At 35.2% G+C, this 18,174-nt stretch overlaps 2 protein-coding genes across 2 annotated transcripts; both read right to left on the minus strand.

The window, feature by feature from the left end:
• Positions 1-7,165: 7,165 nt before the first annotated feature.
• On the minus strand, positions 7,166-8,792 carry LOC126603992 (uncharacterized). Its single transcript, XM_050271036.1, has 2 exons — positions 8,488-8,792; positions 7,166-7,214 (listed from the first exon to the last, which is right to left on the minus strand). The coding sequence occupies exons 1-2, from the start codon at positions 8,790-8,792 to the stop codon at positions 7,166-7,168; spliced, it is 354 nt and encodes a 117-aa protein (XP_050126993.1).
• A 4,567-nt stretch (positions 8,793-13,359) lies between these two features.
• On the minus strand, positions 13,360-14,255 carry LOC126603987 (uncharacterized). Its single transcript, XM_050271031.1, has one exon. The coding sequence runs from the start codon at positions 14,192-14,194 to the stop codon at positions 13,715-13,717; it is 480 nt and encodes a 159-aa protein (XP_050126988.1). The 5' UTR covers positions 14,195-14,255; the 3' UTR covers positions 13,360-13,714.
• Positions 14,256-18,174: the final 3,919 nt, after the last annotated feature.

Raw genomic sequence — 18,174 nt, forward strand, 5'->3', positions numbered from 1 at the left:
TCCACTGACTGTTACTACTTGTACTGCTTGAAGTTCTTCTTCTGCGTTGCCCAACTGAAGCATCTTTGTTTGGTTTTCCAAAAGTAAATCTCAATGTAGAAAGTTCTTCGAGACATTGTAAACCAGTCCACTACCTTGGTACATTACGATGCTCTCGGTGACCATTAAAAGCTATGGTTTGCCTTCAAAACCTATGATTATCTTCAAAAAAGCGTCGATGCCCCATATAACAAATCTTACGACTCGTCGGCAAGTAAATAGATTCTTTATCATGCATACAATGTGGACAAGCTTTATAGCCATGTGTACTCTATCCTAATAACATTCCATAAGCCGGAAAATCACTTATAATCCATAAGACAACAGCCTTCATCGTAAAACTTTGGTTGGAATACGCATCATAAGTGGGAGTGCCCACCTCCCACAACTCATTCAACTCGTCAATCAATGGACGCATGTATACATCAATCTATTTACCAGGACTGCGTGGTCCTGGTATTAACAGAGACAATAACAAATTTGGTTGCTTCATGCACATACAAGGCGGCAAATTGTAAATAAAAAGCACCACAGGCTATGTGCTATGGTCATTCCTCATTTTCCCAAAAGGATTAAATCCATCACTGGCCAACCCCAATCAGACATTTCTAATTTTTGACGCAAAATCCGAATACAAATATCCAAATGCTTCCATGCTGGAGAATTTGAAGGATGGCTCATAAACTCATCTTTAGGACATTCAGTTGCGTGCCACCTCATATGTTCAGCCATATGCTTCAACATAAAAAATCGTTGCAATCGTGGTTTTAAAGGAAAATACCACATAACCTTAGCTACGATCTTTTTTCTCGAGCTATCCTCTGCGTTGGTAATTTTATATCTTAATTTACCACAAACCGAGCACACGGTCAAATCCAAAGTATCTTTCCAATAGATCATGCAATCATTGGGACATGCATCAGTTTTCACATACGACAGACCCAAGTCATTTATAAGTTTTTGTTTGCCTTGTAAGAGGTTTCAGGCAAACAATCCTCTTCAGGCAACATTCTTTTAATTAACTCCAGTAAAGTGGTGAAGATCTCGTCTGACATTCCCGCTAAACACTTAATCTGATAATAGTCTTACAACTGCTTCCAATTTCTTAAACTCCTTACAACCTGGCCACAAATCTTGATCTGCCTTTTCAAGCAACCTAAAAAAAGTCTCCACCTCTTCTGGACACCCTTCCCTAATAGGGGTTTAGTAGACGGCCCAACAACTTCTTCTGTTAATGGTTGGACAAATACATCATTAAGAAAATCATGCATGCCAATCACCTCATCTCTTGTTTCTTCTTCTCCAATTGCCATATTTTGCTCTCTAATGTTTTGCTCGCCATGATGTCGCCACCAAGCGTTTTTGTAATCTTTACCCATATCATACATTATGAGATGTTCAACAATAGTGTTCCTAATAAAAGTATATCGATTACAACATCTTTTGCAAGGACATCTAAACTTATCAGGACCAACACCATTTGCAATTGCTTGATCCAAAAACAAATTGATTCCAGCTGTATACGCTTCAAAATTTCAAGGTATTGTCAACCAACTCTTGTCCATGCTTTACCACTTTAAGAGGGCAAAATATTATGTTCACACTAAGATGCCTACAATCTTTCAATCCATATCATGTAGGCATAACTATTAGAATTTTCAATTTCTATCTTTCAACCCTTGAACTCTACCACAATTGCAATCTTTTAATTTTCAACACCTATTATAGTAAAAATAAATTAAAATAACAATAAAAAGTTATCAAAATTATGCTCATCTAATCCATTCTAATAAATACCAACCAAAAGTTATCAAAGTTATCAAAATAACAACAAAAAACAAATTAAAATAACAATTAGAGTGCAAAACAAATTAATTTAACATAATATATTCTTATATTACTAAATATTATAAGTTTATGTTATATTTAATATTTTTAATTTAACATAAATGCTAATAAATATTATTCATTTCCATTTTCTCATAACAATTCAAGTGACAAAATTAATTAATTCGACTAAATATAAATTAATTTAACAAAAATAGTAGCAATTTATCTAAGTACTTAAATTATAATTTTTAAATAAATAAACTTGTGTATTATACAATTTAAAAATTAAAGAATTTAGTGATAGAAACCTGAATTATGGAAGAATTCCGTCATCGATCAATTCTTTATGTACTCAAGCAGCACAAATAAATTCCCTACAAAAATGAATTGTAAATAAAAATTAAACATAAGAGGAGAAAATAAAAATATTAGAAGTAAGAAAAACTTACTGTTGTGAAGAAGAAACAAATAAGAAAGGTCCATGAGAGAGAACACGAGGAGGGTTTGTAAGAGAGGAAGAACAAATAAGAAAAATGCAAGAGAGGAAGAAGAAAACACGGGGGAGAGTATATAAAGACCATCAATCCGTCGCTTACAACCAACATCAGGTTTCAAAATATTTAAAAAAACTAAAATCTATATCGCTCAGAACCAACGCAAGATTTAAAATATTTAAAAACAATACTTTGTGTTGATTAAAAGCGACACCCATACTTTATGTCGCTTAAAAGCGATACTGTTTTTTTTAAAGCAACGCTAGTATTTAAAAATTATTAAAATATATATCGTTTATAAGCGACATTAAATGTTTACGTCGGTTTAAAAGCGACAGTAAATCCGATGTCATGTTCAGTTAGTATCGCAACTGTCTTATCTGCCACTATATTATATTAAACCAACCCACCTGCTGATACTATAAGACCATTTTGTAGTAATGGGGGAAGATAGAGAGAAGGGACTCGAGAAATGGTGCGGTGGGGTTGGGGGTACTAGAAAACATTTCAAAGGCACTGCCGCAACATATGGTTTGACAAAAAAGGGAACTGGAAATACTTACTTTGGGGCTTTTCGGCTGGAAATACTTGCAAAAAAAAGGAAAATACTTGCAAAAAAGGGGATAAATCGTTAGAAGCATCATTGATATGTTGCTGTCAACCAAACTTTTAACTCTTTCATCTGAATTCAAGTCATCTAGATGAGCGTTATTAATTCAGTCAGATCGCAACATCACTCATCATTCATATTCCCTGACATATTCACAGATATTATAACTGTAGACAACTTAAAACATCAAGTAATAATATTAGACCCGACAATTTCTTACACGATATGGTGACACGACACAAAAACAATACGAAAATAACGGGTTTCAGGTCAACACGATAACTAATCTGCTCATTATCGGGTGACCCAAGGAGTTCTTAATAGGTATACACGCGGATAACACGTGGTAACTTGTTTTGACCTGTTAAGAAAAATAAATTATAATTTTAAAGTTTAATTACTAAAAAGATTATTATAAAATACAATAGCCATATTGTATATATTGGTATATTCTATATTAAATATATATTTTTGTATTATTATTCTATATAAGTTAAAAAAATTAAGTTTTATTCATTTATTTATTTTTATTATGAGATTTTCTTATTATCATTAATAGGATAAATTTTACAACATGTTGTCCAAAATTAAAATCAACTAGTATAGTATTAGTATAGGCAATAAGACATCCCTATAAGTATGAAAAATGTGAAAGAATATATAAATACTCGTGATTCATCATTCATCCATGAGTAGACAATGGTTACACTTACATTATCGTTTAGATTTTTAAAACCCTCCAAACCGAAATGAATAGTGTTTTTTATTTGAGTGTAAAAGTAATAAAATTAATAATAATTATTGTAGAAGTGTGAGAAATGTAAAAAAAAAAAAAAAGTCTATATATATACACACAATCAATCGTAGTGACAAGCTTTACAACTTTTATGAAGGGGTCAACTTCGAAATCCGACACTATAATCCATAAACCTTAAATTTGTATTTAACTGTCGATTGTCGTTTAGGCTTTATTGTTTATATTGAATTTCATTTTTAAAATTTTCTTTTTTGAAAACATGATCTTCTGGGGGATGTAGGAAGATGAACGGTTCGGATATTTGATATCACATCCCGATATTTACGGTTAATTGAAATATGAGTCGATGTTATATATTTTGTAAACTTTATAAACACCAAACAATATTTTCACTAACGGTAAAACTCTGAACATAATATCAATGATCTGAACCATTCATCTTCCTGTATCCTCTAATAGATCATGTTTTCAAAAAATAAAATCTAAAAAAATAAAATTTGGTGAGAAAAATGAAGCATAAATGTAAACAACAATCAACAGTTAAATTTTGATCTATGATTTATATGATTATAGTGGTACATTTCAAAGTTAAGCCCTTTACGAAAATTGTAAAGCTTGTCATTATGAGCGTTTATATATTTTTCTATATTTTTCACACTTCTACATTAATTAAAAAACTATTAAAGATTTTACTTAAACAATAACCATAGGATAAATGAGAAGAGAGTGCTAATGTACAAAGCCTCATTGAAAATATCATCAATATAGCTCTTGAAGACAATATATCAAGCCAAAGTTCCAATACCGTTTCCCATGGTGATTGATGAAAATTGAAGAGTTTGATTGTAAGAAAATGTGCAAGGTTCCAAACCTTGAAACATAACTCCCTTAATTTAGCAAATCTTTTGAACATTTGATATTTTGTAATGTTCTAATGTTTTTTTTTAATTTTTATTATGCTCTTATTTTGGGTATGTAAAAATGTAATACTTGAAAGACAAATGCGTTTTTATGTTTTGAATGTTATGCGTTTTATGCTTTGAATGTGATAATATGGTATGTATATACTTATTTAGTATTATGTTTTTCATTTGATTATTTATTGGTTTAAAATATATTTTCCTTAACGCGGGTAACGAGTCAGGTCATATTATCTGTTAATATTATCGGGTTGATTTCGGGTCGGGTCATTTTACCCATTTATTTTAACAGGTGTTACACAACAGACCAGTTAAGATATCGGGTATGACACGAAAACTACATGAACACGGAAAACACGACACGAATGCCAGGTGTAATATCCTACATCGCCCCAGGGGAGTGATCCTTAAATGTATATTCCCATCCCTACCTAGCACGAGGCCTTTTGGGAGCTCACTGGCTTCGGGTTCCGTAGGAACTCCGAAGTTAAGCGAGAAGGGTTCACTCCCATGATGGGTGACCCACTGGGAAGTTGCTCGTGAGTTCCCAAAAATAAAACCGTGAGGGAATGGTAAGCCCAAAACGGACAATATCGTGCTATGGTGGTAGAGCGGCCCCGGGAAGTGGTCCGCCCCGGGCTGGGATGTGACACCAGGTCTAAATAATATTACATATAAATGGCTTAAAATAAATCATCATAAATGTAGGATTTATCTTATGGGATAAATAAATATCAAAGGATATTCCACCCACATGAGGATATTAACCTCCTAATTATCTATGTGATAATTAGATGAAAATTAAGAGATATTCATATTAGAATATACTTGGGATTTTCATAGGCTTTTCAGTCTTTGTACACTCTTCCCAACCACTATATAAGAAGGCTTTGGGGAATAGGGAAAATATAAGAAACACAAGATTTTCCACAGTTCAAATATTCTAGTTAGGTCTTTAGACACTTTCGGCTCTAGGTCTTGGGAGGTGAATATCAAAGGGCAACTCGACATACCATAGCCAACCCGACGACATGTGAGGTTCTAAACATGCACGGAGGGTTAGAGCAGTTGTTCGGATTTGTAGGAGTGTGTTGAGATTCAAAGTTCCGCATAAAAAGTACACACGTCCTTTTGAATTCATTTATAGTCTTCCAACAATAAGTAAAATATCTCAACACAGCTTTCATCAACAATCAATCCAATACATGCATGATGATGCACAGTTTGGCAAAGTTGGCCACGAGCCATGTGTCTATATTTTAACATTAACTTTGTTTTCTGTTACTATGGTAAAATGTCAACTACATATAAAAAATTAGATTAAGTAAATTAATGCCAAAATTATTTAATGGGAGACTTTGGATGCGGTCCTTAGTTATGAATATTCTTTGATTGAAACCTTGTTGGTTTTTAATTTTTGATCGAGGTCCCTGAAATTAATGTGATAATTTATTTCTATGTACGTTACTATATTTTTTAAATTAAAAATTAGAAATTTTAGTTGTTTATATAAATGAGATTTTAAATAAAAAAAACCATAATTTGTGGGATTAAAAATATTAAAATATAAATATACTATTGTGTGTGTGTGTGTGTATAAACATGGGTACATTCATCAAAATTAACCAAAAAAATTATTGTATCAAAACATGGGTACATTCTTCAAAATCACAAAAAAAGAAAGAAATATATTAGGCTTAATAACATTAGTAAATTTATTCGATTAAACTTGACATGAATACATTTTAAAATAATGTAACCATATAAGTTTAAAAATGGATTAGAGAATAGATTTTATATAAAACAAGGTACATTTTACGTATAACAAATTGGTATATTTAAGAATGAGTACATTTTAAGATTAAAAAGTTTTACATGAATGAGTACATATAATTAGCATGGGTACATTTAGCAAAATAAAAAGTACAAATACAAAAAAATATATGGGTACAAATACAAATAAACTTTAAAAAATATGGGTACAAAAAGAAATTAATATATGGGTACAAATTAAAACTGAAAAGAAAATTGGTACAGGTAAAAAAAGAATTACAAATTAAAAATGGGTACAAACTAAAACTAAAAATATATGATAAAAAATTTAGTCATAAAAAAATTTAGAAATAAAAAAATATTTTATTATTGAAATAATTAATGATATTATTAATACCCAAGGACCTTGATCAAAAATTGAAAAGGAATAAGATTTATATCAATGGAGTAGCAAAATGAATGATGAGAACCTAATTTCTCCTTGTTTAATTCTTGCGCAACAAGTGGTCACAGAGCTCATACAAGGCTTTGGATTTGATATCTTTTGTGTCAATTGAAGAACTACCATAGTTGCATTGATCAACATGATGGTGTAGATTGTCGAGATTGTTGGGAAAAAGTCATTTAGATAATCATAAGAACAACAAAATTAACAATACAGAAATTGCTTAATTAATCAAAATAACTAAGACATACTTGTTCTCCTAGAAATAAACATATCTATATAGCTTCTGCTTCTTGGTTACACATCTCCCTTGACATTGATCATTTGTTCTTCATTAAACTCACAAGGCTTGTGTTATTGAAAATTGCAAGTGTACAATATCGTCCAAGTAATATAATGATAAGTAGAGTGTCGTTCAAACAAGGATCGGATTAACCTAAATTTACTATTGAGATTGACTTCAAACTAAACTTAAATTAAAGATGGATAACGATGACAAATTCAAATATGCAAAAACCCAAACGAAATTGAAAATATCAATTGAACAAACACGAAGTAAAAGTGAATGAATTATGAAAAATTAATATATTGAAGCACTAGGACATCAGGTCCCTCATTCTCAATCACATCTCATCCCGTTATTCATATTAAACTCAATTTATTCCCATCTTGCTAGCAATTATCCTTTGATTCGTCAATATTTCCTTTCAGAATATACCAACTGTGTTTCTAACTATCTACCCATGCTATGTCTAGCCACAGAAGTAGATAATCGAATCCCTTTACGCTAAATGGATAATTTCACAATACTACACAAATCATAACCAGTATGTCTACTCAATTATGTAATTCATGGTAATCGTTATGAGAAGCAATCTACTAAACTCAACCTGTCAGTCCCAATTTAGTTCTTCACACAAATAATGGCCAGTTATTTGATAACGATAAAGCACAATAACAATTACTCAACATGGAAAACAACCGAGATCAATATGAAATAATAAGAATTAGATGTTCATGATAAGAGTACACCCTAATCCTAGCAAAAGGATTTAGTTCATGATCGAAATAAAATACACCACGCTAGAATTCGAAAACAAAGAAGGAAACAACTGAAATTCCATTCTCCACTCCACAGCAAAGCTAGAATTCCCCCAATTGCTTCTTCTTTCTCTCGGCTTATGTATGTCTCTGCGCTGTGTTATTTTTTTATTTTTTTCTTAGGTCTCGACCCCTCTTGCGGCTCTTGAAATCTCCCCCATGCAATTCAATAGAAGCCTCGGTTCCGTCATCCCCCTGGTTGGACTTTCTTCGTTTTTTTTTTTTTCTTCTCTCCCTTTTTTCCTTTTGTTCTCTAATCCACATGCCGTTTTTATGAAGCCCAAATTGGACTTAATTTGATAAAGCCCAAATTCCAGCACCACTCTCACATAGCATCAGTCCACTTCGTTATTCTTTCGTGCTTTCCTTGTAATTCTTCTAAAAAATCCAATTTTCTCCGAAAAAATAACTTCTATAAAATTCACACAAAATACATCAAATCCAACTGTTTTATATCAAACCATGACTAAATTAATAGGTAAAAGAGATACAAAATATACCTATTATATCAACCTAACAGCTTGTCTTCATCAATCCTCCCAATTCGAACACTTTGACTGCGAGCCATGACGTTCGATCCAGTCCCAGCCTTCGGAGACAGCCTAGGCTGCTGTGTTTTTCCAGCAACTAGACCTAGATTAGTACTACCACGAGTCCTAGCAGAAGCAGCCCTCTCAAGCTCTCTGAAATGTTCATCACTGCTGGCGGTTGATATGGTGGAGCTGGCACTGAGGCTTCTAGGCAAAGCACTTGGAATTTGGGCACTAGGGCAACCCATCATTGCATTACAGTCGAATTGTCCAGAGCATTTTGTAATGCTCATAAAAGTCCCTGGCCTTTACCAAAAGCCTTATGGGAAGCTTCATCAACTTGCTGAATTTTCTTTGATCTTTCTTAGATTTGTACATATCGTTGGTCATGAATTATGATCATGTAATTGCAGTATTGCATATTTGTACACCCAATAAATTTTTGTTTTTCGGCTCAAATGCATAATCTGGTTTGCATGGGTTTATGCCATGTGTCCATTGTTTGTGCTGTGTATCTGCTAAGTGTTGATAAACATGTTGCAACTTGCAAGTGTCCAACGTTTTTTGTGCGACTTATCTCATCAGTTTTCACTGGGTTTTATTTTTAATTTTTCAATCCTAAAGATGGAAAGAGCCAAAATTGATGAACTTTTTTAACGGTTTGAACATGTATTAAGTTGCTTTCTCAAGTGACCAACAAAAAAAACGGGTGTACTTTGCATGAAAAAAATCTAAAATTTACAAAACGACAATTGTTGTAGGCCTATTCTATTGAGGGAAAGAGAGAGGGCCATCGGTTTTGTGTGTGATTTCTTACCTTTTGTGCTTTTATGTATAGTGATAAGGAAGAGAGAATCTTATGTGTGCGATTTCTTACCCAAGTAATGCAAATACAACAAGGAAAGATCTTATAGAATTCTACACATAATCTACTAAGATTTACACCTCCGAATGGAATTAGAACTGCTACACAATCACACCCTGAATGGAATTAGAACTGCAATACTCTTCAACAATGATGTAGGGATAGTTGATGAAGTAATCGGCATAATGAATGAATGTGAGTCTAAAAAACAAACAGAAGAATGCATATAGTAATAAAACTCACAAAACTTAACTATGGTAAAACCTAAAGTAGGATAAAATCCGAATATACCCAATGCCAGTATGCTTGTGCCACCATGCACCGTCCAATGTCATGGGATATTTTGTTCAGATTAAATTACGTAAAGGAGATAATATATCCTATTAAATCGGGGGTTCTTCCAGTCACTTACAAATGACATGTGTTAATTGTGGGAATTTTATAATTGGAACCATTCAACTTCTTAATCTTCATTTAAAGATCATTCTTACAAAATTATTCAAATCGGAGATCGTGCAGTCATCCACATGTATCAAATAAATGGATGATACATTATTAATGTGTTCTTGGTATACATACACCGTTGATTTATTTGATCCGATTCGAATAATTTTTTTGTAGGAATGATCTTCAAATGAAGATTAAGGAATTAAATAGTTATGATTATGAAATTTTTACAATGAATATATGTTATTTGCAAGTAGAAGAATGAGTTCATCTCCATAAAAAAAAAAAATGCAACCATTATTTACATTATTACTCTCAGCTGTATTAAAAGGTGGGGAGATAATTTACACCTAAAACATAATTGGTTGAAAATAAAAATACTAACTTTGGAGTAAAAAATAATCCCAAAATCCAGTAGGCGACACATGGATTTTTTGACAAGAAAGACGAGATTACCCTTGAGAAACACAAAAATTCTCATGCACATGCAACAAACAATAACAGCTCAAACAACAAAGCGTCAAAGGTGATCTTTATGAAATTTATTCAAAGTCCACTCATCACTCCCCTCATTCATTTTATTCAATAAGGTAACCTCCAAAACTTTCTATTTAATTCAGGAATAATTACCATGGTAATTGCAAGATACTATTTCACATAATATATTGCAATAATTCACCCAATTCCACCATATATGGCTGGCCATTCTCCACCCAAAGGGCCGGCCACTCCTATAAGTACCTCACTTATCCAACTAAAATGCAAAGCCATTTTCCTACCCACAAACTCCTAATAATACATTCTTTTCATAATTTTGACTTTGGCATCAGAGATTCTTTGACCAAAGTCCCCTATTGATCATGCATGAGGCTTTTGGCCTTACTCGAAGGTATTATTATTTTGCAGGTGCATTTTTACCAAAGGAAGAGACTATAGAAATTTGCATCCACACTAAACACCGGACAATCCACCACTTAGTACCATCATCCAAACTTTGCTCCACCACAATGGTTCATTCCTAATGCAACGCATTATTGAATGACGTATAACTATACCTGGCATTTTAAACCCGACCCACCCGTTAAAATTAGTATTCGGGTGAGTATTTAATGGGCCGGGTTGTTAACGACCCCCGTTAATCACTCGTTAAATAACGGGTCATTTTGGGTCAACCTGCAAAACCCGTTATTGAGGACTTTTGTGTAATTTCAATAGTTATAATTGGAAGCCCTCAAACTCAAAGCCTATCTTTGCCACTTCAAGGAGATCGCCGATATGCTCCAGGACTACATTCCCGGCTCAAAATGGCAACAAACGACTCTTCCTCCTCCTCCTCCAGTGGCTCTGACACTTCATCTCGGCCGCTTTCTTGAGAGCGAGTCAAGCTTCTCTCCTCCAACAGCGGCAACTCGTCCTCTGGCTTGCCGGATCGAGATCCTTCCTTCAAGTGCTTCTCTGTCTCGGACTTGAAGAAGAAGGTCATGGCAGGCCTCAAACGGAGAAAAGGTTGGACAATGGAGGTAATTGTCAAAATGGATTGATTCCATTGGTTTTGCATATTGGCATTGCGTGTTGGAATTTTGAAATAGTTTTCTATGTTCAGCTTTCTATCACTTTATTAGTCCCATTATTTATTTTCAGATCAGGCTTCTTGTTGTGCCTTTATGTTTCACTACTAAATGCATTGTTGTAAATGAAATCTGAATTTGAGATCTTGTTTGTACATTAAAATGCATAATTTCAAATGCAAAATTAAACAAAAAAATCAAAAGAAATTGTTAATAGGTGTTAACGGGTGAAACAGATGAAACATTGACCAATAAGCTTAACAGATTGGGTTCGGATGATCCATTAACTTAACGAATTAAGTTCGGATGATCCGTTAACTTTAACGGATCAGGTGAAATTCAACCCAAACCCAATAAATCCGATCCGTTTACAGGTCGTATAACAGCATATTGATTGGGATTTGGGACCATATATATGCGTATACTATATCACCTATGCTAGCGGCTCGCATACTGTATCACCTATGTTAGCGGCTCTAACACTAGTTATGGTATGTTACTATCATTTTTTGGGGAAGACTTCAATATGAAGATTCTCTTTTATTCTAACTTTGTTCTAAAATCCAACAGCTAGTAGACTGTATTTAAATTTCTTTAGAAACCAACTAACTCTGAAGTTAGTGGTATTTCTTTTCTGATTTCCCAATATCAGAAAAGGTTCTAACTTCTAGAGTCCCGTTTTCTGGATCATTTGGCGACTAAGGATTTGTGGTCGCTCATTGTTTGAATTTTTTCTAAAGAAATAAATATAAAACTACAATAAAATGTCACCAAGCCAAGTGACCTCTGCTATATCAACAGTTAGGAGACGTATGGAGGAACTTACTCAAAAAATACTAGACTCAAATTGCAAGATAAACTCAAACAAACCAAATATCAACAACAAAATTAATGTTTCAAATGACATGTCGAATTTCATAAGATCATCCAATTTTTGAATTTAATATCAAAGATTGATATTAAAACATTATAAGGACATTTATTTATTCACCATTTGTGATGGATTCCTTGATCATCATGTGACCAATAAAAAATTTCTGTGAACTGAATCTCTCCATTTAAACTTTTATTAAAATAATAAATTTTCTTAAGAAACAAATAAAGACCAACGAAAATGATCAGATAATTAAGGAATTGTTATAACCCACATGCATTTGGTTTTGGAGTAAAATGCCAATTTTTTCTTGAATTTTTACTCAACTTTCAATTTCCTCTCTAAACTTTTTTTTTTTTGGTCAAACCCGTAAACTTTTTAATTGAAAAATTAAGTACTGAAACTAATTTTTTGGCCAATGTCCCCCTTGCTATTAGTTTTCATTCATTTCATCCAAACTTCTCTTAAATGGAAGCATGTGCACAATGTTGATGCACAAAATCGGAAGGTCTTGGAACAACGTAAATCTGACCGTGAATCATGCAAACGCCCAAGAACACAAAGATGTATCGTGGTTCACCCCAATGTTTGGGCTACGTCCACACTGATGTTGATTGTATTTCTCTGTATGAATGTATGGATTACAAGTGTGAGGGGGAGTCCCCCAGAGAAAGAGAGAGTTTGGGAGAGTTTCTCTGTTTGTGAGCCTTGTGGCTTCTGTATGTGAGGATGAGACTTGACGATTGTGAGGGTGAGGAGGCCCTTTTATAGACTAAAGGCTCCTCCCTTTTTACATAAATCATGGGCTCAATGTCTGGAAACCCAAGTAACGAGGCTCAATATAATATGGTACCAACACACAACATGTGATGATAGTTCGGTTGCTTAATTTTTTTTTTAAATAATTGAAAACCGTAGATTTCTAAAATATCGACCTACGGAAATATGTGTGATTTTATAACTTTTGTGTTTGAAGGTCTAGCGAAGTGACGTTTTTGTCCTCAAAGGACTGCCACGTGGTGTGCACGTAATAAGAGTTAACGTTATTTTGGATGGGATCTAAAAAAACTAAGGATAGGGGGGAAATCGGCAAAAAAAAAAAAAAAAATAGTTTAAGTCCTTAAATTTCCAATTAAAAATTTTAGGGGTAAATCGAAGGCTAAGGGAAAATTCAGGAGGGGAATTCACAGTTTACTCTCTGGTTTTGCAGTCCTTTTCTCCTGGATCCAAATGATGAACACATTGACAGTTCCTATAACTGATGAACACATTACGTGCTCTATAATATACATCTTTCATTTCACATAATGTTTTACATAGCAAATACTGGTTCAAAATCTCCAGAACTAAAATCTTTTATAACAACCCCCACTCTACAATCCACTAGCTCAAGCATTTGAACTAAAAAGGATATTAAGATCAACATAATACAATTGACTTTGATATAAAAAGCTACCCCTTCTAATTTGTTCTCCTAGAAACAGCATAGCTCCTACTCCTCGGATACACCGCTCTCTTGATCTTGACTTCTTCTTCTTCATCAAATTCACACATCTTGTCTTCGTCGATCCTTCTGATTCCAACACTTCGACTGCGAGGTATGGCGTTGGGCACTCCCGCCACCGGAGGCTGCCTAGGGAGCTGAACTTTTCGCGCCAGATCGAATTCAATTTTATTCCTTACGCTCCTAGCAGAAGCAGCCCTCATAAGCTCCCTGTAATCTTCGTTATCGGCAGTGCTTGATTTGGTAGAGCTTGTGCTGAAGCTTCTAGGCAAAGCACTTGGGACTTGGGCAGCAGGGCATCCCATGACCGTGCCGTAATCGAATCGACCGGAGCACTCGGTCATGCTCATGATGTAGAAATCCCTGGCCTTGATTAAAATCCTTAGGGGGGCCTTCATGAACTTTGTGAGTCTGCTTTCTTTGGTAGGTTTCTTCATGTTTGCTATGATCGAGCATGCAACTGTAGCTAGTCTTGGAAATTTGTACACCAAATAGTTTTGGCTTATGTGATCTCTCCCCACGCTAGAAAACAGGTACGTAAGTATATATCAAGGAAAGGTGGGAAAGCGAGCAAGAATATTATATAGAACTCTGAAGATTAGATTAGATGGCGGCTTTTTTTAATGTAAAGGGAGGAGGTCTTCTAAAAGTTATAATAATTGTAGCCGTTGAATTTTAAGTTATAATAATTATAACCGTTGGATTAAAATCCAACGGCCCTTGTGTGTTGGTCAGGAGGCTCTGAGCTCAAGCTCAGGAGAGGATCCAATTCCAAATTAGTGTACTGCCACATGCAATTACACAAAACATGGTCGTATTAATTTTATGGGACACGTTTGATACGCTAGATTGACTTGGTTTAGACTAATTATAAGTATCAATTAGGCTTGAGTTGGTTCTGTTTAGACTAATTATAAGTATCAATTTGGCTTGAGTTGGCTGTTTAGGCCTAAATGGTATAAAATAAGCGTACATAGAAGAAGTATAATCTCAGCTTATCTAGTTGTTAATCAACCTCATGTTTAGTCATGTTGTGACTAGTGTTAAATAGCCAATTCAATTTTAATCCGGTCAAATAAACATCTAAGATGGTATTATCCATGTATTTTTTTTATCTTTCACACATTGCTTTTAATTTTCAATTTTTAGACCGAATGAATTAAAGATGATTAAGTGATAAAAATAAAAGTCGTATGTAAAAGATAAAAAAAAAAGTGTAAATAGCACCACCCAAATTATAAACCAGGATAATAGTACCACATCAACGACCCATTGTGATATTACTGACAAAAAAATTATAATTTCGAGGGAGAGTGAGTGCGCGGTTTGCTTTGTGCGAGTGAGGTATAGTTAACACGGACAGACGGAGCGTACAAATTGGAGGGATCATGGACTTTGTCAAAGTGAAGTCGGATCAGAATTATTTATAAGAGTATATGATAAGAACAAGATTACCATTCACGAAATAGTATACTTTATACTAGATACCTTAAAATACAATTAAAGACAGAGTGTTACGAATATAAAAAATTAATAAGTTGTAGCTGCCGGTGGAAAAATGGGCGATATAGAATCATTCTTTCTTTTGTTTCGTGTACTGAAATTTGTCCCTTATAAAACGGATGGACGATTTATAAGGGACGGACGAGTATTTTTATGCTTACAGCGACATACACGCAACAAAATGTGATGTTAAATTTTCTTGAGAAATTTTATTTGATCTTTAACAATTTATACTTTGATGTTGAATACTTAAGTTAATTAGGTATTAAAATCTAATGGTAATTCTGCTGCGTGGTTTCCAACTAGTAATTCGGTAGGTCGTCAAGTTTAATAAATGTTTTTCATTCTACAAGCTGAAGCTACTTCTTTAAGGAGAGCTATTGAATGAATCATCCGAATGAAGTTTGATAAAGTTAACACTGAAGTAGACTCTAAAATTTTAATAAAAGCGATCAAGAAGGAGATTCAAATTCCATGGAATGATGGAGACTATCTTCTCTCATCAAGGATATATGGTATTTGTTGACCGATTTCCTAATTATATGATGAATCACATTTGCAAGGAAGGCAATATGGTAGTTGAAGGTTGGTAATCTAGCACATACGTGCAGTAAATTGTGTATTTGGTTTTGTATTTTGTTTGTATCATACTTGACCAATCCCGAAACTACTAAGCACCGGTCAACGTTATACTATCAAGGATCCAGAAGAGTTTCCCTCCAACCAGGTGGCCAATCACAGCACAACACATGTCAACACCAAGAGGCCAATCACAGGACGACATGTGTCAACATCAAAGGCCAATCATATCATGACACGTGTCAAGGCCAGAACAAAGCTAGAAACTCTCTTCTATAAATGGAGATCATTCTCTCACAATAATCCCTAATGTCATTTGTACTAAATCATTCACTAGTACTCACTAAAGGAGAGCTTGAACCTATGTACTTGTGTAAACCCTTCACAATTAATGAGAACTCCTCTACTTCGTGGACGTAGCCAATTTGGGTGAACCACGTACATCTTGTATTTGTTTCCCTGTCTCTATCCATTTACATACTTATCTACACTAGTGACCAGAGCAATATAGCGAAGGTCACAAACTTGACACTTTCTGTTGTACCAAAGTCCTCACTAATTTTGTGCATCAACATTTGGCGTCGTCTGTGGGGATGACACTTATTCTCACTCTCTTCAGCTTTGTCAAGCTGGTTTCCACCATTCGTACATTCTTTTTTGACCAGGCATCCCTTTCCAACATGGGGAGCGGAAGAAGCCACGACACACAGAATGACACCCATCTTGCACCTAGTGCGAAGCAACGAAAGAAGGAAGGAAAGAAGTTTGCTCTTCATGCTAAAGTCGATGAGCTGGAGGCTCAGAACAACAAGATAGCGATGAAGAATGAGATCCTCCAAGAGCAGTATGAGAAGGTCTTCGAGAAGCTCCAGGAGGCTAGATATACTAAAACACACGAGCTCATCACCCATGTGGAAGTCAACCATCAACTGGGTGCCCCCTAACACGGAAGGTCATTTGCCCTCGACATGGGTATTCTTGTTGAAGAGCGAGCCACTCAGCGAAATGGTGACCAACATAAGACTTCTCTCAACCCAGTTGCTTCGACCCGAAGCATGAGGAGTGGAGGAAGGCACCTCCTTATAGAAGGAGTGGAAGGATCGAAAGCCATCTTTCGCGATTGTCGAGACTTCCTAAAGCAACGTCGAGACAATCTCATCCATGTAAGCTTGAAGATTAATGACCTAAAGGTCTCTGAAAGACTCGGTCCCCTCCCATGTCCTAGGCCGGCTACCAATTTGGGGAAGGGGCAATAAGTTCTAGAGAAACACGAAGGTATAGGGGACTCAGAGATATTCCAACAGACATACCTTGGAAGTCAATAGGGCGAGTCCAGGGAAAAATCACATGCTCTTGATCAAACCTTCTTACTTCCAAGAGGAGATGGAGATTTACGAAAGAAAACTCCAATGGTACATGACTCCACTCAGGACCTTCTTGTCCTACAGCTCCTCAAGGAAGTAAACAAGTTGAAGGCTGAACGACAAGCTGAGATACCTGATTAGAACCAACCCAGGCCTGACCTTCTTACAAGGAGAATCCTCGACACCCTCCTTCAAGCGAAGACAAAACAAAAGCTTGGTTTACAACTTTATACTGGAAAGGAAGACCTGATTGAACACCTTAACCTCTTTGAGTCCACCATGGCATATCGGATGCACACTGACGATTAGCGATGTCTTCTCTTCCCTTCCACCTTCTCTGGCGGAGCTCTAAATTGGTATTGTCGTCTTCCACCCGAGACAGTAGACTCATTTGAGGAACTAAGGAAACTGTTCGTCTCTCAACATATCTTTCAGACCGATCGCTTACATTTTGTAGATGACTTGTACACTATTCGCTAGAAGCCGGATGAGTCACTACGAAAGTATGACAGTTGCTTCAGCCATGAGTATTCTCGCTATGCTGAGGCAAATGACAAGACCACCTTCAAAGCCTTCACGGCAGGCCTACGTGATTGTTTCTTCAAGTACATGATTAATGCCAACACTTGGAAGACTTAATCTGAGGTGATGGCATATGCTTACAACCACGCTTCGGCCGAAGCAAGGTCATACCAAGGGAACCCCTATGTGGTTAACCCCTATCAACAAGTGGGAAGTGGAAGTCAAGTTCTACCAAGTGAGGAGTTCTTGGCCATTCAGACACCCATTGCATCATCTCCTGCCTCATTTAGCTACTTGCTAAGTCACCAAACGTATTTGTCTCTTGGTAAAAGGAAGGATTTTTACTCTCAGCAAGTCCATTACAACAAGAGGGATAAAAGTTCGTATCAAGACAACTAGGGGTGAACGTACTGTCGACTATTATGACTATAGGGCCAAGCCTCACTCTT

This window comes from Malus sylvestris, chromosome 15, assembly GCF_916048215.2.
Source record: "Malus sylvestris chromosome 15, drMalSylv7.2, whole genome shotgun sequence".
Lineage (NCBI taxonomy): Eukaryota > Viridiplantae > Streptophyta > Magnoliopsida > Rosales > Rosaceae > Malus > Malus sylvestris.

What these genes read in the sequence shown, in the direction of transcription:
- LOC126603992 (XM_050271036.1), bottom strand. Translation starts at nt 8,792, where the DNA reads ATGAGCATTACAAAATGCTCTGGACAATTCGACTGTAATGCAATGATG. An exon ending in AGGATTGATGAAGACAAGCT is followed by an intron (nt 7,215 to 8,487) that starts GTTAGGTTGATA and finishes ATAACACAAGCC; the next exon opens with TTGTGAGTTTAATGAAGAAC.
- LOC126603987 (XM_050271031.1), bottom strand. Translation starts at nt 14,194, where the DNA reads ATGAAGAAACCTACCAAAGAAAGCAGACTCACAAAGTTCATGAAGGCC.